This window comes from Hyla sarda, unplaced genomic scaffold, assembly GCF_029499605.1.
Source record: "Hyla sarda isolate aHylSar1 unplaced genomic scaffold, aHylSar1.hap1 scaffold_78, whole genome shotgun sequence".
Taxonomy (NCBI): domain Eukaryota; kingdom Metazoa; phylum Chordata; class Amphibia; order Anura; family Hylidae; genus Hyla; species Hyla sarda.
Window position 1 is genome coordinate 601,227 of NW_026610803.1, and position 24,635 is coordinate 625,861.

The 24,635-nt window shown below is 41.0% G+C and overlaps 1 protein-coding gene across 1 annotated transcript in view; it reads right to left on the reverse strand.

Moving 5' to 3' along the window:
• Nucleotides 1-24,635, reverse strand: part of LOC130346293 (nuclear receptor subfamily 6 group A member 1-like) — a 78,325-nt gene that overhangs the window by 18,364 nt on the left and 35,326 nt on the right. Inside the window, exons 3-6 of the mRNA XM_056554533.1 lie at nucleotides 8,473-8,528; nucleotides 6,607-6,764; nucleotides 6,285-6,512; nucleotides 79-333 (exon numbers count right to left, since the gene is read on the reverse strand). Coding sequence (XP_056410508.1) covers nucleotides 79-333; nucleotides 6,285-6,512; nucleotides 6,607-6,764; nucleotides 8,473-8,528 — 697 coding nt within the window. The remainder of the gene's footprint in view (nucleotides 1-78; nucleotides 334-6,284; nucleotides 6,513-6,606; nucleotides 6,765-8,472; nucleotides 8,529-24,635) is intronic.

The window sequence follows — 24,635 nt, forward strand, 5'->3', positions numbered from 1 at the left end:
GAATAACTTCCAATGCCAACAGTATTTGTATTTGTCCATTTAATATGCTACAGCATAGATATTGTTAGGGGCGCTCACCTATGTAGTTCATCTTCAGATGGAGAGTATTTAGAGGTGACATCTGCTAGATCCCCGAATATCTGTTTGTTGTATGTAGTGAGTGAGGACAGCAGGATCAACTCCTGCCACGTAGTGCTCAACAGGCACGTGTAATCTTTAATGGAAAGATCGCAGAAAAAGGGCAACTTCTTCACCCATGTGATCTGACGGAAGAGGAGCTCATCTGCGAGCCGACACAGCAAGGCAAACAGCTCAGACTGAGTAACCTTGTACCTGCAGGTGGAGAAAGAAACGTTAGGAGAACAATGGATTTTTATTTTTTTCACAAAATCACAAATACAAAGAAGTAGCTGCATAGATAGAAATGTAATCCTACCAAGTCCAGGAATAAAGATGTATTATCCAATCACTAACAAATGGGCACTGTCACTTGGAAAAACTTTTTACATGTCACAGGAGCATGTCAAAAGTTTTGATATGTCTAGGTCTTGGTGCTGAGACCCCCACCAATCAGGAGAACAAGCCCAGAGAAATGTGTGGCACTGTCAACTTCCCATCTGGCAGCAATACTGCACATTACTCTGGACGCTGAGACCCCCACCTAAGACCCAGGACAAATTGGATTTCATTAGGTAAAAAAAAAAATCCCATTGACTTCCATGGGCTTTTACGCAAGGATTCCACCTGAAGAATGAACATGTTCTATCTTTAGGCGGAACAGAATTTAGCATTGGAATTCTGCTAGTAGAAATTCCTGAGTGTGAACAGGACAACAGAAAGTTAATTAAAGTCAATTGAAAATGCTTTTTCTGCTCCAATTTATTAATAAAGTCAAGTGGAATTAATTGAGTAAATTCCTCTTGAATTCCTCAGTGTGAACGCACCCCAACGTGGGATCTTGGCCCCCCTGTAGATGACTTGCTGTTTACAGTTGCCAGCTCTGTACATTTAATAGCTGGAAGATTCTAAAGATTGGTCATCAATATCAAAAGCCAGGAAAACCACCTTGACTTTTTCCTATGCTATTCTCATAACCAATTCTGGATAAAAGTGTGATGGCTTCTGGTAAAACATTGGGGCACTGTGCTATTTTTGTAAGACAGACTTTGGAGAGTAATAATATCTAATTAAGCCTCAATAACACTGCTATATTGTGCATAAATAATGGTGCCACCCAATATTGATCAATGGTATTATAAGTGATTATAAGGTATTATATATAATGGTGCCATTCTGTAAACTGTGTAAGGGTGGGTTCACACTACGTTTTCTCCCATACGGGAGCGCATACGGCAGGGGGGAGCTAAAACCTCGCGCTCCCGTATGCCTTCGTATGCGCTCCCGTATGTCATTCATTTCAATGAGCCGGCCGGAGTGAAACGTTCGGTCCGGTCGGCTCATTTTTGCGCCGTATGCGCTTTTACAACCGGACCTAAAACTGTGGTCAACCACAGTTTGAGGTCCGGTTGTAAAAGCGCATACAGCGCAAAAATGAGCCGACCGGACCGAACGTTTCACTCCGGCCGGCTCATTGAAATGAATGACATACGGGAGCGCATAGAAAGGCATACGGGAGCGCGAGGTTTTAGCTCCCCCCTGCCGTATGCGCTCCCGTATGGGAGAAAACATAGTGTGAACCCAGCCTTATACAGAATGAACAAAGTGAAGTAATAATGTTACATAGTTCCTAAATGATTTTATATCTGCGAACAATGACAATGGATGAGCATTGGTGTGAAGAGATGGCATGCTTTTTTGGCTTGATGCCACAATGGTTGTGTGTCGAGTTTGAAGACAGTTTTTCTTTAAGTACGGTACATTTCCTAGCCCAAAGGGACACAGCAGAAGGTGAGTGGCATTAAGGTGGCTGAAGTTTGTGGCTCCATTATCTAGCAAAAATGTAGAGGTGCTCAAAGCATGTATGTATGGGTCACCACTCCTATGCACTGGATATCTCCTTGGAGGGTTAAGAACTGGGTGAAAGAGGGGGAAGGCAATTTCTAAGACTGGTCCCCAGCACTTTCATCTGCAGGAAGACAGGATTTGCTTATATCCTATTGTGGCCCTCTAAGCTTTTAGGGTCCAAACTGTAAGGGTCCAAACTTTTTCTGCTCCAATTTATTAATAAAGTCAAGTGGAATTAATTGAGTAAATTCCTCTTGAATTCCTCAGTGTGAACGCACCCCAACGTGGGATCTTGGCCCCCCTGTAGATGACTTGCTGTTTACAGTTGCCAGCTCTGTACATTTAATAGCTGGAAGATTCTAAAGATTGGTCATCAATATCAAAAGCCAGGAAAACCACCTTGACTTTTTCCTATGCTATTCTCATAACCAATTCTGGATAAAAGTGTGATGGCTTCTGGTAAAACATTGGGGCACTGTGCTATTTTTGTAAGACAGACTTTGGAGAGTAATAATATCTAATTAAGCCTCAATAACACTGCTATATTGTGCATAAATAATGGTGCCACCCAATATTGATCAATGGTATTATAAGTGATTATAAGGTATTATATATAATGGTGCCATTCTGTAAACTGTGTAAGGGTGGGTTCACACTACGTTTTCTCCCATACGGGAGCGCATACGGCAGGGGGAGCTAAAACCTCGCGCTCCCGTATGCCTTCGTATGCGCTCCCGTATGTCATTCATTTCAATGAGCCGGCCGGAGTGAAACGTTCGGTCCGGTCGGCTCATTTTTGCGCCGTATGCGCTTTTACAACCGGACCTAAAACTGTGGTCAACCACAGTTTGAGGTCCGGTTGTAAAAGCGCATACAGCGCAAAAATGAGCCGACCGGACCGAACGTTTCACTCCGGCCGGCTCATTGAAATGAATGACATACGGGAGCGCATAGAAAGGCATACGGGAGCGCGAGGTTTTAGCTCCCCCCTGCCGTATGCGCTCCCGTATGGGAGAAAACATAGTGTGAACCCAGCCTTATACAGAATGAACAAAGTGAAGTAATAATGTTACATAGTTCCTAAATGATTTTATATCTGCGAACAATGACAATGGATGAGCATTGGTGTGAAGAGATGGCATGCTTTTTTGGCTTGATGCCACAATGGTTGTGTGTCGAGTTTGAAGACAGTTTTTCTTTAAGTACGGTACATTTCCTAGCCCAAAGGGACACAGCAGAAGGTGAGTGGCATTAAGGTGGCTGAAGTTTGTGGCTCCATTATCTAGCAAAAATGTAGAGGTGCTCAAAGCATGTATGTATGGGTCACCACTCCTATGCACTGGATATCTCCTTGGAGGGTTAAGAACTGGGTGAAAGAGGGGGAAGGCAATTTCTAAGACTGGTCCCCAGCACTTTCATCTGCAGGAAGACAGGATTTGCTTATATCCTATTGTGGCCCTCTAAGCTTTTAGGGTCCAAACTGTAAGGTGTCTGGTACTCCGGGTGTTTCAACAGACTTCATTTCCTTAGATTACTATGTAGATTCAAAAGGTAAATAGGGGCATTATACATTCCTTTCATTAAATATGGATGATTCAGGACCATTTCTGGCACAAAATGGCCTTTGCGGCACATTGTATAGTCTGTTTTAATTTTTTCCTTGTTTTTCTGTAATAAAATGTATTTCTACTTTTCTTGCCTATTGAGATTCTATTATAAATTTAAATCATTTCTTTTTTCCAGGAAGGGAAGAGTGCATTGTGGAATCTCTTTGAATCGCTATGCTAATGAGTGTGCTCCAATACTAGAACTTTACAGAATTTCTATACTTCTACCTGCAATTTAATAGAAAAGAATAAGGAATAATGTGAATTATCATTAATGAATTACAATGTACAAGGCTAACAATGTCAAGGTGATGTGTGTTGGGCAGGAGTTGTTCATTAGTTGTTCAAGCCCCTGAAGTGCTGGTTCAGCCCCTCGCCCCCCTCCCATCGCTGTTAAATTGACAGTCAAGGCTCAGCCTCCAAATCTCATTTCAGATTATATAATTTGGTGGTAAAACTGAGAACTGGCAGCTGTGATTACACTAGACAAGAGTTCCCCAATATGTAGCTTTACAGCTTTTGCAAAACTACAACTTCCATTATGCGCTGACAGTTTCGCAACAGCTGGAGTGCCACTGATTGAGGAACACTGTGAGTAGAGTGGGGGCCCTATTATCTGCTGCAGCCACCACTGGAGGCAGTGTAGTGGCTTAATGTATATTGTTGTACATTGAACTCAATAAAAACACAATAGACTGTAAGTGCCTGTGATCCCTCTAGTGCAAAATTTCCCAACCAGGGAGCCAAAGGCTGTCCGGGCATGCTGGAAGTTCTAGTTTTGCAACAGCTGGAGGCACACTGGTTGGGAAACTCTGCACTAGTGGCAGATGTTGGCTGACAGAATGTTTTTAGCTTTTTTTGTTGATATTCCCATCCAATAAAGAGATGGAACATCTCTAGTTAGTAGCAGGTGGGCTTATACAGTATGAACAAAATGTGTCCTAACTACCTAATGTTAGTTTTTGTAACTGTGCTCAGACACAAAAGAGCAGTGTACAACATGGGGATGAGTGACCAAGTCTTTTTGTTTTCTAAATTTGTTTTACAGTTGTATTCTGTCCCCCTCATTTTTTTTTATTGTTTTGCCTTGGTCCCAGCTCTCCACCCAGCCATTGTTAATTGGCAGGAGACTGCAGATGGGTTAATACCTAGCGTTTCCCGGTCTGGAAGCACATGGTGAGGTGAAGGGCTCATATGAACTGGTTTGGTGATGTATGGCGCCCACTGTCGCTGTGGCACTGTCTCTGTTGGGTGGCGTGGCCCAGAGTTGGGGGCAAGGTCTGGCAGTAATGAGGCCACCAAGCCACTGAATCATTCCTTGTATGTTCATGGGTGTTGCGGTGGTGGGCCCCACAACATTTTAAGTTAGGGACCCACTTAAATCAGGTGGCCATGAAATAGCAAGTGGGCATAAAGGGGTACTCCCGTGAAAACCTTTTTGTTTTAAAATCAACTGGCGCCAGAAAGTTTAACAGATTTGTAAATCACTTCTATTAAAAAATCTTAATCCTTCCAGTACTTTTTAGGGGCTGTATACTAAAGAGAAATCCAAAAAAGAAATGAATTTCCTCTGACGTCATGACCACCTCTGCTGACCTCTGGTGTCCATTTTAGGAACTGTCCAGAGCTGGAGAAAATCCCCATAGCAAACATATACTGCTCTGGACAGTTCCTAAAATGAACAGCAGAGGTCAGCAGAGAGCACTGTGGTCATGACATCAGAGAAAATGCACTTCTTTTTTGGATTTCTCTTTAGTATACAGCCCCTAAAAAGTACTGGAAGGATTAAGATTTTTTAATAGAAGTGATTTACAAATCTGTTTAACTTTCTGGCACCAGTTGATTAAAAAAAAAAAAAAAAAAAAAAATTTCCATGGGAATACCACTTTAAAGAGTTTGATCAAAATATATACTAACTGCCTGATGTTTGCAAATGTGGCGAGAAACAATAGATCAATGCACAAGATGTTCCTGTGCGTCCATGTCCTTTTTCTTTTATTTGTGTTATATCACTAGGATATGCTATTACTTTCTGATTGGTGGGAGTTCCACTACATGCGAGGACACAACGCTGCATCCCCTTATGAGTTTGTCTATGTAAAGAGGTGCTCTCAGGCCACCCAACCCAGCCGGGTCACTCAGAAGCACAGCTGTGTAGTGACAAACACATAAAGGGGGTTCAACGTTTAGTCCTATTATAAAGGGGAGAAACGGTGGGTGGGTGGATAGAATTTCTTCAGTAATTTCCTTCTACCCTGCTATTTAATTTAAAATGTCTATGTCATGTGATCAATGTATATAACATCATTGCAGTGGGCCAGTGGTGGTGGGATTACATTAAAAAAATGTACTTTTTATTTTATGCAGGTTTCGGTAGACAAATTTTAGAAAATCTTGGAAGACTGCTTTAATTATTGGAGTGGTAGAACATAGAGATCCAAGAAAAGATGTTCCGTCATTGTTCTTTTATAGAGAACACAAGTTTTTACTGTACTAAAACAGACATACTAGGAGACTAGTTGAGGAACTGATTATGTCAGTGTTTTTCAACCAGAGTGCCTCCAGCTGTTGCAAAACTACAACTCTCAGCAGGCATGGTGGGAGCTGTAGTTTTGCAACAGCTGGAGGCATCCTGGTTGGGAAACACTAGATTATGTATTACCATAAACAGTGATAGCTGCCATCATAGATGTCTACATTTGGCCCACTTACCCATCTTCAATCAGCATTGGGGTGTTGAGTGGTTCCATATCTTCTGCCGCTAGAAGCTGGTTAATAAGCGTGTGTGACTGAGGGTCTAGGCTTCGTGTTTGCGATGGGATCAAAGCAGAATGAGCAGAGTAGCTAAAAAGATGAGGTAGATACTGATAGTGCGTTGGTCCGGGGGTCCCCAAATACTGGTCCCGTAGAGAAGTGAATCCATTTAGCTCCATTGATCTACTGTAAGGACATGGACATCAAGGTCAGTATCAAAAGAAACATTAACCCTATCTGCCATCAATGCTCCAAATGTCCCCTGTGAAGTCTATGTTACCTTGAAGAGGGTGTGGATACAGGGGAAGGCTGGTTGCTCTCAGATACTCCATTGCCCGGTGAGCTGTGATCACTGTCTCCATTGTTACTCCAAGAAGTGTTGGCTTCCTCCTCAAACTCTTGACCAGACATTATTCTTTCAATCTCTTCATCTGAAATCTGATGGGAAATATTAGAGAGAATTAAATTAAGGTAACGAGCATTGTGTTTCCTGTGATGTCAGGTAGAGTCAACTCTAATACAATTACACAGCGATTTATTTTACATTGCAATGATAAATTCCACAAATGCCTTTAGAAGTGACTCAGCAGCAAACAATGACTATTTTCAACAGAGCAGTCTATACTATAAAGAGCATGTAATGACCTATACGCCGCTATTCATTTATGATTGGTGGGGGTCCACCTAGTGATGGCCTAATATAACATATAGCTGCTGGGGGATGAGACTTAGCAGAGTGAAGAGGCAAAGGCACATGCTTGAGTACTGAGTTACACATCATGGATCTGATAAGGACTAGAATACACATTGTGTAACTAAATCTACATCAAATCCGCTCGCAATACACCTCTGATGCAAGTGAATAAGGGGTTTGCTACCCTGTTCACAAGCATTGGAAGGACTTTAGATTCACCATTGCAGACAAGAAGCACCAAAGAGAAGGAAGAGCATGTGTATTCTTTTCATTTGCCGAAACGCCAGCGTTGGGTTGGTGTCGCTCTGGTACCTGTCCTGTTACTTTGTGGTAATGTATAGAGATGAGCGAACTTACAGTAAATTCGATTCGTCATGAACTTCTCGGCTCGGCAGTTGATGACTTATCCTGCATAAATTAGTTCAGCTTTCAAGTGCTCCGGTAAACTGGAAAAGGTGGATACAGTCCTAGGAAAGATTCTCCAAGGACTGTATCCACCTTTTCCAGCCCACCGGAGCACCTGAAAGCTGAACTAATTTATGCAGGATAAGCCATCAACTGCCGAGCCGAGAAGTTCGTGACGAATCGAATTTACTGTAAGTTTGCTCATCTCTAGTAATATATCATGTTTTATGCCTTGTACTGTTGGATTCTACTTGTAATGTGCTTTTTAATATTGTGATTTGGCCTTGCAGTATACTCGGCAATTTATTTGTATTTACATGATTTTTTACATAGATTTATTATGGCAGCCTGAGTGACACCTATTGTCTCCGCTTGGGTGGAATCCTTCCTATGTTTTATCTGAGTATTTAATAAAGATTTATATATGAGAAATATACTTTTTGTAAATGACTCCATTTTCTTTTTTGTATATGTGTATGGATTGTAGAAGGAAAGGCCCAGGATAAGCTTCACTGACTAGGACTAATCCCTGTGTGGATCTGCTGGCACATCTAGCGGAAGCTACACCGGCAGACATCATATCTGTCATAAGTAAATCCATAAGATGTGAACATACACATTATTGTTTATCCAGCCATAATGCCGTACATATGGGTGTGACTGGGCCTGGTACTGCAGCTCATATGTTCTCAATCATGTCCACTTAAATGGTTTATGCTGCAGTACCAGGCACGGTCACAATGGTAAGGATGGTGCTGTGACTGGATAAACACTAAACACTCCCGTCAGTGCCTCTGTTCTTTCTCTATACCGGCGTTTCCCAACCAGGGTGCCTCCAGCTGTTGCAAAACTACAACTCCCAGCATGCCCGGACAGCCAAAGGCTGTCCGGGCATGCTGGGAGTTGTAGTTTTGCAACAGCTGGAGGCACCCCAGTTGGGAAACACTGCTCTATACTAATCACTGTGGGTGGAGAGGTGCCAGGAGTCAGCCCCCACAACTCATATTATTGGAAAGCACGGAAAAGCATGTCAAAGATTTTGCTTACTTGTACAGGACCAATGCTCTTGTTTCTTCCACCCGGCATCCCATCTTCTCGGATTGCTATAAAATGAAAAATAAATAAAAATAAGTTAAAAACATAAATAACTTTGCATAACTCACATAAAATAATGCACATAAATTGACATAACATAAAATATTGCAATAATCATAGATGATAAAGATTGATAAGAGAATAATTAATTCTGAAATTAGCTACAAGGTTCTGAGGAACGAGCGATGTAAGCAGAAGCAGTACGTACGCATGATGGACACAAGGTGGCGCTGGATAACCTACAGCCGGGCGTGTGTTCCACAACATATACTACAAATGTCACTAGATAACATTTTTGGTGCACTATTTTCACCTAAAGTAGGCCAAATAATATTCTAAACTTAGACTAGACAGTCTGTAGATGCACCAGATTTATCAGTCAGCCTGAGCCCCTACAATAAATCTGGCTCACTTGTTGATCGTCTGTCTAAATTTACACAGTTTAAAGGGGTTATCCAGGAAAAAACTATATATCAACTGGCTCCAGAAAGTTAAACAGATTTGTAAATTACTTCTATTAAAAAATCTTAATCCTTTCAGTCCTTATGAGCTTCTGAAGTTAAGGTTGTTCTTTTCTATCTAAGTGCTCTCGGATGACATGTGTCTGGGGAACCGCCCAGTTTAGAAGCAAATCCCCATAGCAAACCTCTTCTAAACTGGGCGGTTCCCGAGACAGGTGTCATCAGAGAGCACTTAGACAGAAAAGAACAACCTTAACTTCAGAAGCTCATAAGTAATGAAAGGATTAAGATTTTTTAATAGAAGTAATTTACAAATCTGTTTAACTTGAGCCAGTTGAGATATATATATATATATATATATATATATATATAAAAAAGTTTTTTCCTGGATAACCCCTTTAAGAATTAGACATTATTAGTGAATTCCCTCTAGTGTATTCACTCCACCCAGGGTCTTAGAAAGGAGTGTAATGTAATAGTGTATAAACCAATCACATATGTAACTATGTATAGTCTTGGGGGGCAGGGGGGAATTTATCATGTATGTTTCAGAGGAAGTTCTTTTCTTTTTGAATTTCCTTTCTATCTCACCACAGTGCTCTCTGCTGACACCTCTGTCCATTTTAGGAACTGTCCAGAGCAGGAGCAAACCTATCCTGCTCCGGACAGTTCCTGACATGGACAGAGGTGTCAGCAGAGAGAGAACCGTGGTCAGACAGAAAGGAAATTCAAAAAGAAAAGAACCTGTTTCCTCTGGAACATACAGCAGCTGATAAGTATTAGTGATTAAGTGATTTACAAATCTGTATAACTTTCTGGCACCAATTTATTTAAAAACAAAAAGGTTTCCAGTGGAGTACCACTTTAATATCCCTTTAAAAAAAATCACAATGTTTTGAATAGTCGGCATCTGGGTGTTTAGACCCCAACTGATCACTAAACAGAGCCATGGAAAGCATGTGGCTGAGCGCTACTCTCCCTGACTTCCCCTGACAGGTTCTATTACAAGGCTATGGAGACCGTTTTCCACAGCTTCTCTGTACAGATTACAGATTATGTCTAGAGATTCCAGCAGCAGGACAGTCTGTGATTGGTTTATCATTATAGGACCTAATAGTAGAGTTGTCTGGAGCAGGATATGTATATAGGACATCTGCTTATGTAGTATATACCACTAGGTAAAGACATCGAGAGCTAACGCTGAAGCTCCCTAAATGAAGTTCCTGTACTTGTCCCCGCATATTACGACCTGTCCCAGATTGACAAACTCAAGGACTGCATTCAACCTACAAACCCCCTAACACTTGTTCAAGGTGTCTGCATTTCAAAGCACAATATGTCTCCACCGTAAATCTCAGCGACACTTCTGGCACTCGGCTTCCTGCCTTCCGACCTTGAATACAGTAAATGGTGGAGAAATGTGGATACAGTACAGTGGGCGAGTTACTAAATTCCTATGTCACCCTTTCCTAATAGAAAAATAACTGGGGTCAACGCTTGGCTTTTACTCTCCAGGGGGCACAAAGAACACCCAGGATAATGAGTCTTAGAAAAACATGGAGAGTGCCAAGTCATTAAGAGAAGAAATGTTAGTGTAACTGCCCCAAATGGCAGCGCATAGGTTTCCCAATGTAGAAATCTTGGGTTAGTACATGGGGATCTGCACCAGAACCTCTAATGTACAGTAGATTTCCATATATGTTGTTATAACTGGCCATATAGACTGGATCGGTGGTCTCAAACCTACAGCCCTCCACTGTTGTATCTTGTGGGTGGTAGTTATTTAGCTGCTAATAGGGACGTGCCCCTTTGATAGAGAGGAACGGTAAACAACCAGCTGTCAATTTATTCATACATTTTCTGAGGGAACGACAGAGAAATGATACAACACAAAGCTATAAGAAAAGATGCTCAAAATTTGTTATTTCATAAGGAATACAAGTATTTACTTAAAGGGGTACTCCCACCCTAGACATCTTATCCCCTATCCAAAGGATAGGGGATAAGATGTCTGATCTCGGGGGTCCCGCCGCTGGTCAGTCGCGACTCAGACCCTCCAGCGCTTCCGGACAAAAACAGGTCGGTGCCGCATGCAATACTGCGAGGGTCCCCAGCGGCGGGACCCCCGAGATCAGACATCTTATCCCCTATCCTTTGGATAGGGGATAAGATGTCTAGGGTGGGAGTACCCCTTTAAATAGACAGGTCAGAAGAGGCCACAAGGCCCCTTTAATAAATTATTATTATTATTAGGATATTTCTTAGGTTTATTGTTGGAAGTTCGATAAAGCCAAAGAGAAGATAAGACCATGATTTTGGTTATCTATAATCACAGGGCTCCGGCTTGTTAATGGTTGACAGAGTGTGGCCAAGCAGGTTCTTCTGGTGAACAGTATCTGCTATCTGACTATGTTTATCTCTAGCCTTGCCCTGGGGGACGAAGAGGGGCTTTGATTGCAAACAGTAACAGAGTCATTGTCTACTTCAGAGAGTCTCTCTCCACAAAGCTCCAATAGGGTAGATCTGTTTAAGCTTGTCTTTTCTTACCATGGCAGCAAAAAAGGCCATATACTTTAGGTAGCTGTTGACAAAATTCTTGTTCGGCCAACAGCTATGCCTCCAGACCTCTCTCCGTGGGTTGACCAAGAATATAGGTGTTTCAGTGTGGAGAAGGGAATAAGCTTCTTTTCCCTAGCATCTGCCATCGGGGGAGCGTCTGGACACCTTAATACATATAAAATAAAAGGCCGGGGGGTTCAGGGGTTCAGCCGATGTTCATACATTTGGGCACAAATCTACAACTATATCATGTAAAATCTTATACCCACCAGCTGCTCTTATACAGAACACATAGGCCTCCAATGAACCTATACGGATTGCCCATCAGCGTTTACATAAACCTACAATAGCCGATTCCCCTCTACAAGGTTGGCCATTAATGCTCTCAAATATTCTCTCTAAATTTCCTATCACAGCAGATATGGTACTGTTGTATATACAGGACGGCTGTCACCATAGGTATTCATTACCTTTTCTGCAGTCAATGTCCATGAGTCAAAGGCCCAAGGCCAGGGCTGTTTATATAAAGGCTTTTATCCAGATAAAATAGGTAAGGAGTGCAGTGAATGCCTATTGTGTTACTCAATGAGTCAAAACTAACCTTCTCAGGCTGATACCATCTCCTAATCCCTTTTCCTTATCTTTGTCTTGACTGCAAACTTTCCCAAAACTTCCAGGTGTCACTAGAACTCTCCATATTCCCTGGTGTAGATCAGACTTTCATTCTCCATTGTGTTAAATATATTGTCTGCCTGAATACTATGAACCTTATTGTAAATTTACCTTTGCAACCAAATTATTTAAAGAGCCCTCTCTCACTACCCTGAATTCTTTTTTTTTTTTTTAAGTTGCAGGTTATTTTTCTGTAAAGTTGTTTCTAGGAAGGTTGGACCACAACCAATATGGCTGCTGTAAAAGCTTTAAGAGAGGAAAGTAGGGGGGGGGGGGCAATTTATCAAAACCTGTGTAGAGGAAGAGTAGTGTAATTGCCCTTAGCAACTAATCATACTGCTGATTTTATTTTTCAGAAACCTTTTTAACAAAAAAACAACAACAAAAACCATCTAATTGGTTGCTTTGGTCAACTGCACCACTCCATGCGGGTTTTGCTGAAAAAAATTGCAAATTTTTTTTTCTAATGTGTATGACAAAGTAAAAATTATCCTAACCACCCCCATTTGCAAGGATGGGGGGGGGGGGGGGGTGTTGTTGTCTTAAGTCACATGCAAGTCTATGGGAAAAGTATATTCTGGAATAACTTCCAAATGATGGGACATTTTTAGATGAAATTTGGACAGGGTAAGAGGATGAGATGTGAGGAGGGGATATGAAGATTAAATATGAAGACAGGATATATAGACAGGATATGAGGATGGGATGTGAGGACGAGGGCGTCGTCGTTTTTTTTCCCCCAAGGTTTAAGACGAAGACCGGGCAACACCAGGTACTCTACCGTAACCATAAAAAGTATTAGGCAGTGCAAGTGACCTTTAGGGTGCGTTCACACTATTTGTTTATGCGGGTTTTCTGCTGCGTATTTGAAAGTGGGCGGGCTCTTCTCGGCAGTCCGTAGCAAATTTTCCATGGCGGAATTTACGCTGCGGAAAATCCGCCACAGTCCCTGTTGACTTCAATGGGGCTTGCGGCGCATTTTCCGCAGTGGAAATTCCTCCGTGGAAAATCTGCTACGGACAGCCGAGAAGAGCCCGCCCACTTTCAAATACGCAGCAGAAACCCCGCATAAACAAATAGCGTGTGAACGCACCCTTAAGGCTGCTGCATGATGAGAATAAAATATGTCCTTTTCCCCAAAAACAGCGCCATTGGGGTACACAGGTTTGTATTGTGATGTCAGCCCAGTTCACAGGTTTAAATCGCGATACATGGATAAGAGGGGCAATGTTTCTGGAGGAAACAGCCATGTTTTGTCACTATATTAAAGGGGTTATCCAGGAAAAAACTTTTTTATATATATATATATATATATATATATATATATATATATATATCTCAACTGGCTCCAGAAAGTTAAACAGATTTGTAAATTACTTCTATTAAAAAATCTTAATCCTTTCACTACTTATGAGCTTCTGAAGTTAAGGTTGTTCTTTTCTAAGTGCTCTCTGATGACACGTGTCTTGGGAACCACCCAGTTTAGAAGCAAATCCCCATAGCAAAACTCTTCTAAACTGGGCGGTTCCCGAGACACGTGTCATCACTTTGTACTTATGAGCTTCTGAAGTTAAGGTTGTTCTTTTCTAAGTGCTCTCTGATGACACCTGTCTCGGGAAACGCCCAGTTTAGAAGCAAATCCCCATAGCAAACCTCTTCTAAACTGGGTGGTTCCCGAGACACGTGTCATTACTTAGACAGAAAAGAACAACCTTAACTTCAGAAGCTCATAAGTACTGAAAGGATTAAGATTTTTTAAAAGAAGTAATTTACAAATCTGTTTAACTTTCTGGAGCCTGTTGATATATAAAAAAAAAAAAAAAAAAGTTTTTTCCTGGATAACCTCTTTAACCCCTTTAGCAAGTCCTGCGCCTGCTGTAATACTTATAGCTCCGTATGGGGTATAATGGGACACCTGCCCGGACTGGTGTGTTCAGGTGGCAGGGACTGGCTGTTTTTCCCACAGCAGCAATAATTGATGCCATGTTTAATATTTTATGAAGTGTTGATCTAGATACAAAAAAAAAACAAAAAACAGATAAATATGTTTGTGTGTTTTTTTTAATTTTATTATTATGTGAGTATTTTGTAAAATGTGGCATAGATGGGTCACACCTGTCAAATCTATCTGTCACTATATACAACAAGTGACATATACGGTATTTTCTCTAGGCACCATACTGTATGTACGTGCAGACCGTACTGAAACAGCAGCAGGAAGTGTGGAATCAAAGAGCGAAATCTGCTATAACAGACTGCAAAAAGTAACAACCGCGGAGCTTTAAGACTGATAAAATATTCATCATTGCCTGGGGTTTTACAGCGGGGAGAAAGGAGATGTGAAGGGGCTGTGATGTGGCATCTAGGAGAGAAACATTTCAGAAAAATCGGGTTAAAAACGAGCAAGTGAGAGTCTGCATAAAAAAAGAGAAGAATGTGGAACTGACATGGTAAAGAATATGGACCTTAATGTACTGTTATATGTACATAGGATGTCATGTAAATGTAGGTAACATAAAGCCACGGGACGGCCATGAGATGCCTCTATGTGTTCTATTTTGTATAGCAGTGTTTCCCAACCAGGGTGCCCCCAGCTTTTGCAAAACTACAACTCCCAGCATGCCCGGACAGCCTTTGGCTGTCCGGGCATGCAGAGAGTTGTAGTTTTGCAACAGCTGGAGGCACCCTGTTTTGGAATTACTGCTATATACCTATACAACAGCCATTGTGTGAGACTGTGGAAAAAAAAATGTAGTGAATTTTTTAAAAGTCACAAATAATAATAATAATAATAATAAAAAATAATAATAATAATAAATAAAAAACATATATAAAAACTCACACACGGCCCTCCATCCCCCCCCCCCCCCCCCTTTTTACACAGTGGCTAAAACAGAAAATCTGCTCAGTAAAAAATAATAATAAATAAAAAAAATATTGAAAAACTCACCACCGGCCTCTCCCTCCCTTTCTTTTTTTTTTTTACACAGTGGCAAAAGTGGCTAAAACAGAAAATCTGCCCAAAATGAGTACAAAGCAGCATTGCTTTGAGACCCCCCCACCCCACCCCAGAATCAGTCAATACAGTCTGCAAGCGCAATTGGTGTCTGTCCTGCCATGTGACAAGTTATAATAATAAAAAATGCGAAGGTATACATGAACATGGGCTTACGTCATCCTGCAGTTGTACCTACTGTCCACTAGGTGGAGACGACACCCCAGTAAACGCCTCACGTGGTTAGAACTGATAAGGATTACATTGAGTGTGCTTATCCACAGACCTCAACTCACCCTTTAGTTACCTGTTGTTTAGTCTGTTTATGGGATTACGTATATACACAAAACCTTTGTATAAGACAGGGTCTCATGTATAAAGATCAGTGCAGACAGAAAGATGAGCAGCTTCCACTAAACAACCTAATCTGTGAGAATCTGAATATGATTAGTTATTATTGTGAAACTGCTGCGCTATACAGTATCTCCCATAAGTCCCATGAGTCCACCCCTCACATTATATACAGTATCTCCCATAAGTCCCATGAGTCCACCCCTCACATTATATATACAGTATCTCCCATAAGTGATTCCACCCCTCACATTATATATACAGTATCTCCCATAAGTGACTCCACCCCTCACATTATATATACAGTATCTCCCATAAGTGATTCCACCCCTCACATTACATATACAGTATATCCCATAAGTGAGTCCACCCCTCACATTATATATACAGTATATCCCATAAGTGATTCCACCCCTCACATTATATACAGTATCTCCCATAAGTCCCATGAGTCCACCCCTCACATTATATATACAGTATCTCCCATAAGTGAGTCCACCCCTCACATTATATATACAGTATCTCCCATAAGTCCCATGAGTCCACCCCTCACATTATATACAGTATCTCCCATAAGTGAGTCCACCCCTCACATTATATACAGTATCTCCCATAAGTGAGTCCACCCCTCACATTATATATAGTATATCCCATAAGTGAGTCCACCCCTCACATTATATACAGTATATCCCATAAGTGACTCCACCCCTCACATTATATATACAGTATATCCCATAAGTGAGTCCACCCCTCACATTATATACAGTATCTCCCATAAGTCCCATGAGTCCACCCCTCACATTATATATAGTATATCCCATAAGTGACTCCAGCCCTCACATTATATATACAGTATCTCCCATAAGTGAGTCCACCCCTCACATTATATATACAGTATATCCCATAAGTGACTCCACCCCTCACATTATATACAGTATCTCCCATAAGAGAGTCCACCCCTCACATTATATACAGTATATCCCATAAGTGACTCCAGCCCTCACATTATATATACAGTATCTCCCATAAGTGAGTCCACCCCTCACATTATATATACAGTATATCCCATAAGTGACTCCACCCCTCACATTATATACAGTATATCCCATAAGAGAGTCCACCCCTCACATTATATACAGTATATCCCATAAGTGACTCCACCCCTCACATTATATATACAGTATCTCCCATAAGTGAGTCCACCCCTCACATTATATATACAGTATATCCCATAAGTGACTCCACCCCTCACATTATATACAGTATCTCCCATAAGTGAGTCCACCCCTCACATTATATACAGTATCTCCCATAAGTGACTCCACCCCTCACATTATATATACAGTATCTCCCATAAGTGACTCCACCCCTCACATTATATATACAGTATATCCCATAAGTGACTCCACCCCTCACATTATATATACAGTATCTCTCATAAGTGAGTCTACCCCTCACATTATATATACAGTATCTCCCATAAGTGAGTCCACCCCTCACATTATATATACAGTATATCCCATAAGTGAGTCCACCCCTCACATTATATATACAGTATCTCCCATAAGTGAGTCCCCCCCTCACATTATGTATACAGTATATCCCATAAGTGAGTCCACCCCTCACATTATATATACAGTATCTCCCATAAGTGAGTCCACCCCTCACATTATATATACAGTATATCCCATAAGTGAGTCCATCCCTCACATTATATATACAGTATATCCCATAAGTGACTCCACCCCTCACATTATATATACAGTATATCCTATAAGTGACTCCACCCCTCACATTATAGATACAGTATCTCCCATAAGTGAGTCCACCCCTCACATTATATATACAGTATATCCCATAAGTGAGTCCATCCCTCACATTATATATACAGTATATCCCATAAGTGACTCCACCCCTCACATTATATATACAGTATATCCTATAAGTGACTCCACCCCTCACATTATATATACAGTATCTCCCATAAGTGAGTCCACCCCTCACATTATATATACAGTATCTCCCATAAGTCCCATGAGTCCACCCTCACATTATATACAGTATCTCCCATAAGTGACTCCACCCCTCACATTATATATACAGTATCTCCCATAAGTGACTCCACCCCTCACATTATATATACAGTATATCCCATAAGTGACTCCACCCCTCACATTATATACAGTATCTCCCATAAGTCACTCCACCCCTCACATTATATATACAGTATCTCCTATAAGTGAGTCCACCCCTCACATTATATATACAGTATCTCCCATAAGTGAGTCCACCCCTCACATTATATATACAGTATCTCCTATAAGTGACTCCACCCCTCACATTATATACAGTATATCCCATAAGTGAGTCCACCCCTCACATTATATATACAGTATCTCCCATAAGTGACTCCACCCCTCACATTATATATACAGTATCTCCCATAAGTGACTCCACCCCTCACATTATATACAGTATCTCCCATAAGTCCCATGAGTCCACCCCTCACATTATATATACAGTATCTCCCATAAGTGAGTCCATCCCTCACATTATATATACAGTATCTCCCATAAGTGAGTCCACCCCTCACATTATATATACAGTATCTCCCATAAGTGACTCCACCCCTCACATTATATACAGTATATCCCATAAGTGAGTCCACCCCTCACATTATATATACAGTATCTCCCATAAGTGAGTCCATCCCTCACATTATATATACAGTATATCCCATAAGTGAGTCCACCCCTCACATTATATATACAGTATCTCCCATAAGTGAGTCCACCCCTCACATTATATATACAGTATCTCCCATAAGTGAGTCCACCCCTCACATTATATACAGTATCTCCCATAAGTGACTCCACCCCTCACATTATATATACAGTATATCCCATAAGTGAGTCCACTCCTCACATTATATATACAGTATATCCCATAAGTGAGTCTACCCCTCACATTATATATACAGTATCTCCCATAAGTGAGTCTACCCCTCACATTATATATACAGTATCTCCCATAAGTGAGTCCACCCCTCACATTATATATAGAGTATATCCCATAAGTGAGTCCACCCCTCACATTATATATACAGTATCTCCCATAAGTGAGTCCACCCCTCACATTATATACAGTATCTCCCATAAGTGACTCCACCCCCTCACATTATATATACGGTATCTCCCATAAGTGAGTCCACCCCTCACATTATATACAGTATCTCCCATAAGTCCCATGAGTCCACCCCTCACATTATATATACAGTATCTCCCATAAGTGACTCCACCCCTCACATTATATACAGTATCTCCCATAAGTGAGTCCACCCCTCACATTATATATACAGTATCTCCTATAAGTGACTCCACCCCTCACATTATATATACAGTATCTCCCATAAGTGAGTCCACCCCTCACATTATATATACAGTATCTCCCATAAGTGACTCCACCCCTCACATTATATATACAGTATATCCCATAAGGGAGTCTACCCCTCACATTATATATACAATATATCCCATAAGTGAGTCTACCCCTCACATTATATATACAGTATCTCCCATAAGTGAGTCCACCCCTCACATTATATACAGTATCTCCCATAAGTGAGTCCACCCCTCACATTATATATACAGTATATCCCATAAGGGAGTCTACCCCTCACATTATATATACAATATATCCCATAAGTGAGTCTACCCCTCACATTATATATACAGTATCTCCCATAAGTGAGTCCACCCCTCACATTATATACAGTATCTCCCATAAGAGAGTCCACCCCTCACATTATATATACAGTATCTCCCATAAGTGAGTCCACCCCTCACATTATATACAGTATCTCCCATAAGTGACTCCACCCCTCACATTATATATACAGTATCTCCCATAAGTGACTCCACCCCTCACATTATATATACAGTATATCCCATAAGTGACTCCACCCCCTCACATTATATATACGGTATCTCCCATAAGTGACTCCACCCCTCACATTATATATACAGTATCTCCCATAAGTGAGTCCACCCCTCACATTATATATACGGTATCTCCCATAAGTGAGTCCACCCCTCACATTATATACAGTATCTCCCATAAGTCCCATGAGTCCACCCCTCACATTATATATACAGTATCTCCCATAAGTGACTCCACCCCTCACATTATATACAGTATCTCCCATAAGTGAGTCCACCCCTCACATTATATATACAGTATCTCCTATAAGTGACTCCACCCCTCACATTATATACAGTATATCCCATAAGTGAGTCCACCCCTCACATTATATATACAGTATCTCCTATAAGTGAGTCCACCCCTCACATTATATATACAGTATCTCCCATAAGTGAGTCCACCCCTCACATTATATATACAGTATCTCCTATAAGTGACTCCACCCCTCACATTATATACAGTATATCCCATAAGTGAGTCCACCCCTCACATTATATATACAGTATCTCCCATAAGTGAGTCCACCCCTCACATTATATACAGTATCTCCCATAAGTGACTCCACCCCTCACATTATATACAGTATCTCCCATAAGTCCCATGAGTCCACCCCTCACATTATATATACAGTATCTCCCATAAGTGAGTCCACCCCTCACATTATATACAGTATCTCCCATAAGTGAGTCCACTCCTCACATTATATATACAGTATCTCCCATAAGTGAGTCCACCCCTCACATTATATATACAGTATCTCCCATAAGTGAGTCCACCCCTCACATTATATATACAGTATATCCCATAAGTGAGTCCACCCCTCACATTATATACAGTATCTCCCATAAGTGAGTCCACCCCTCACATTATATATACAGTATCTCCCATAAGTGAGTCCATCCCTCACATTATATATACAGTATATCCCATAAGTGAGTCCACCCCTCACATTATATATACAGTATCTCCCATAAGTGAGTCCACCCCTCACATTATATACAGTATCTCCCATAAGTGACTCCACCCCTCACATTATATATACGGTATCTCCCATAAGTGAGTCCACCCCTCACATTATATACAGTATCTCCCATAAGTCCAATGAGTCCACCCCTCACATTATATATACAGTATCTCCCATAAGTGAGTCCACCCCTCACATTATATACAGTATCTCCCATAAGTGAGTCCACCCCTCACATTATATATACAGTATATCCCATAAGTGACTCCACCCCTTACATTATATATACAGTATCTCCCATAAGTGACTCCACCCCTCACATTATATATACAGTATCTTCCATAAGGGAGTCTACCCCTCACATTATATATACAGTATATCCCATAAGTGAGTCTACCCCTCACATTATATATACAGTATCTCCCATAAGTGAGTCTACCCCTCACATTATATATACAGTATCTCCCATAAGTCCAATGACTCCACCCCTCACATTATATATACAGTATCTCCCATAAGTGAGTCCACCCCTCACATTATATACAGTATCTCCCATAAGTGAGTCCACCCCTCACATTATATATACAGTATATCCCATAAGTGACTCCACCCCTTACATTATATATACAGTATCTCCCATAAGTGACTCCACCCCTCACATTATATATACAGTATCTTCCATAAGGGAGTCTACCCCTCACATTATATATACAGTATATCCCATAAGTGAGTCTACCCCTCACATTATATATACAGTATCTCCCATAAGTGAGTCTACCCCTCACATTATATATACAGTATCTCCCATAAGTGAGTCCACCCCTCACATTATATATACAGTATCTCCCATAAGTGAGTCCACCCCTCACATTATATATACAGTATCTCCCATAAGTGAGTCCACCCCTCACATTATATACAGTATCTCCCATAAGTGACTCCACCCCCTCACATTATATATACGGTATCTCCCATAAGTGAGTCCACCCCTCACATTATATACAGTATCTCCCATAAGTCCCATGAGTCCACCCCTCACATTATATATACAGTATCTCCCATAAGTGACTCCACCCCTCACATTATATACAGTATCTCCCATAAGTGAGTCCACCCCTCACATTATATACAGTATATCCCATAAGTGATTCCACCCCTCACATTATATACAGTATCTCCCATAAGTCCCATGAGTCCACCCCTCACATTATATATACAGTATCTCCCATAAGTGAGTCCACCCCTCACATTATATATACAGTATCTCCCATAAGAGACTCCACCCCTCACATTATATATACAGTATCTCCCATAAGTGAGTCTACCCCTCACATTATATATACAGTATATCCCATAAGTGAGTCTACCCCCCACATTATATATACAGTATCTCCCATAAGTGAGTCCACCCCTCACATTATATATACAGTATCTCCCATAAGTGAGTCCACCCCTCACATTATATATACAGTATCTCTCATAAGTGAGTCCACCCCTCACATTATATACAGTATCTCCCATAAGTCCCATGAGTCCACCCCTCACATTATATATACAGTATCTCCCATAAGTGAGTCCACCCCTCACATTATATATACAGTATCTCCCATAAGTGAGTCCACCCCTCACATTAAATACAGTATCTCCCATAAGTGAGTCCACCCCTCACATTATATATACAGTATCTCCCATAAGTGAGTCCACCCCTCACATTATATATACAGTATATCCCATAAGTGACTCCACCCCTCACATTATATATACAATATCTCCCATAAGTCCCATGAGTCCACCCCTCACATTATATATACAGTATCTCCCATAAGTCCCATGAGTCCACCCCTCACATTATATATACAGTATATCCCATAAGTGACTCCACCCCTCACATTATATATACAGTATCTCCCATAAGTGAGTCCACCCCTCACATTATATATACAGTATCTCCCATAAGTGAGTCCACCCCTCACATTATATACAGTATCTCCCATAAGTGAGTCCACCCCTCACATTATATACAGTATCTCCCATAAGTGAGTCCACCCCTCACATTATATATACAGTATCTCCCATAAGTGAGTCCACCCCTCACATTATATATACAGTATCTCCCATAAGTGAGTCCACCCCTCACATTATATATACAGTATCTCCCATAAGTGAGTCCACCCCTCACATTATATACAGTATATCCCCTAAGTGAGTCCACCCCTCACATTATATATACAGTATATCCCATAAGTGAGTCCACCCCTCACATTATATACAGTATCTCCCATAAGTGACTCCACCCCCTCACATTATATACAGTATATCCCCTAAGTGAGTCCACCCCTCACATTATATATACAGTATATCCCATAAGTGAGTCCACCCCTCACATTATATACAGTATCTCCCATAAGTGAATCCACCCCCTCACATTATATATACAGTATATCCCATAAGTGAGTCCACCCCTCACATTATATACAGTATCTCCCATAAGTCCCATGAGTCCACCCCTCACATTATATATACAGTATCTCCCATAAGTGACTCCACCCCTCACATTATATACAGTATCTCCCATAAGTGAGTCCACCCCTCACATTATATACAGTATATCCCATAAGTGATTCCACCCCTCACATTATATACAGTATATCCCATAAGTGAGTCCACCCCTCACATTATATATACAGTATCTCCCATAAGTGAGTCCACCAATCACATTATATATACAGTATATCCCATAAGAGAGTCCACCCCTCACATTATATACAGTATATCCCATAAGTGAGTCCACCCCTCACATTATATATACAGTATATCCCATAAGTGAGTCCACCCCTCACATTATATATACAGTATATCCCATAAGTGATTCCACCCCTCACATTATATACAGTATCTCCCATAAGTCCCATGAGTCCACCCCTCACATTATATATACAGTATCTCCCATAAGTGAGTCCACCCCTCACATTATATATACAGTATCTCCCATAAGTGAGTCCACCCCTCACATTATATATACAGTATATCCCATAAGTGAGTCCACCCCTCACATTATATACAGTATCTCCCATAAGTGAGTCCACCCCTCACATTATATATACAGTATCTCCCATAAGTGAGTCCACCAATCACATTATATATACAGTATATCCCATAAGTGACTCCCCCCCTCACATTATATATACAGTATCTCCCATAAGTGAGTCCACCCCTCACATTATATATACAGTATCTCCCATAAGTGAGTCCACCCCTCACATTATATATACAGTATATCCCATAAGTGAGTCCACCCCTCACATTATATACAGTATCTCCCATAAGTGAGTCCACCCCTCACATTATATATACAGTATCTCCCATAAGTGAGTCCACCCCTCACATTATATACACAGTATATCCCATAAGTGACTCCACCCCTCACAGTATATACAGTATCTCCCATAAGTGAGTCCACCCCTCACATTATATACACAGTATATCCCATAAGTGAGTCCACCCCTCACATTATATATACAGTATATCCCATAAGTGACTCCACCCCTCACATTATATATACAGTATCTCCCATAAGTGACTCCACCCCTCACATTATATATACAGTATCTCCCATAAGTCCCATGAGTCCACCCCTCACATTATATATACAGTATATCCCATAAGTGACTCCACCCCTCACATTATATATACAGTATCTCCCATAAGTGAGTCCACCCCTCACATTATATATACAGTATCTCCCATAAGTGAGTCCACCCCTCACATTATATACAGTATCTCCCATAAGTGAGTCCACCCCTCACATTATATATACAGTATCTCCCATAAGTGAGTCCACCCCTCACATTATATATACAGTATCTCCCATAAGTGAGTCCACCCCTCACATTATATATACAGTATATCCCATAAGTGAGTCCACCCCTCACATTATATACAGTATATCCCATAAGTGAGTCCACCCCTCACATTATATATACAGTATATCCCATAAGTGAGTCCACCCCTCACATTATATACAGTATATCCCATAAGTGACTCCACCCCTCACATTATATATACAGTATCTCCCATAAGTGAGTCCACCCCTCACATTATATATACAGTATATCCCATAAGTGAGTCCACC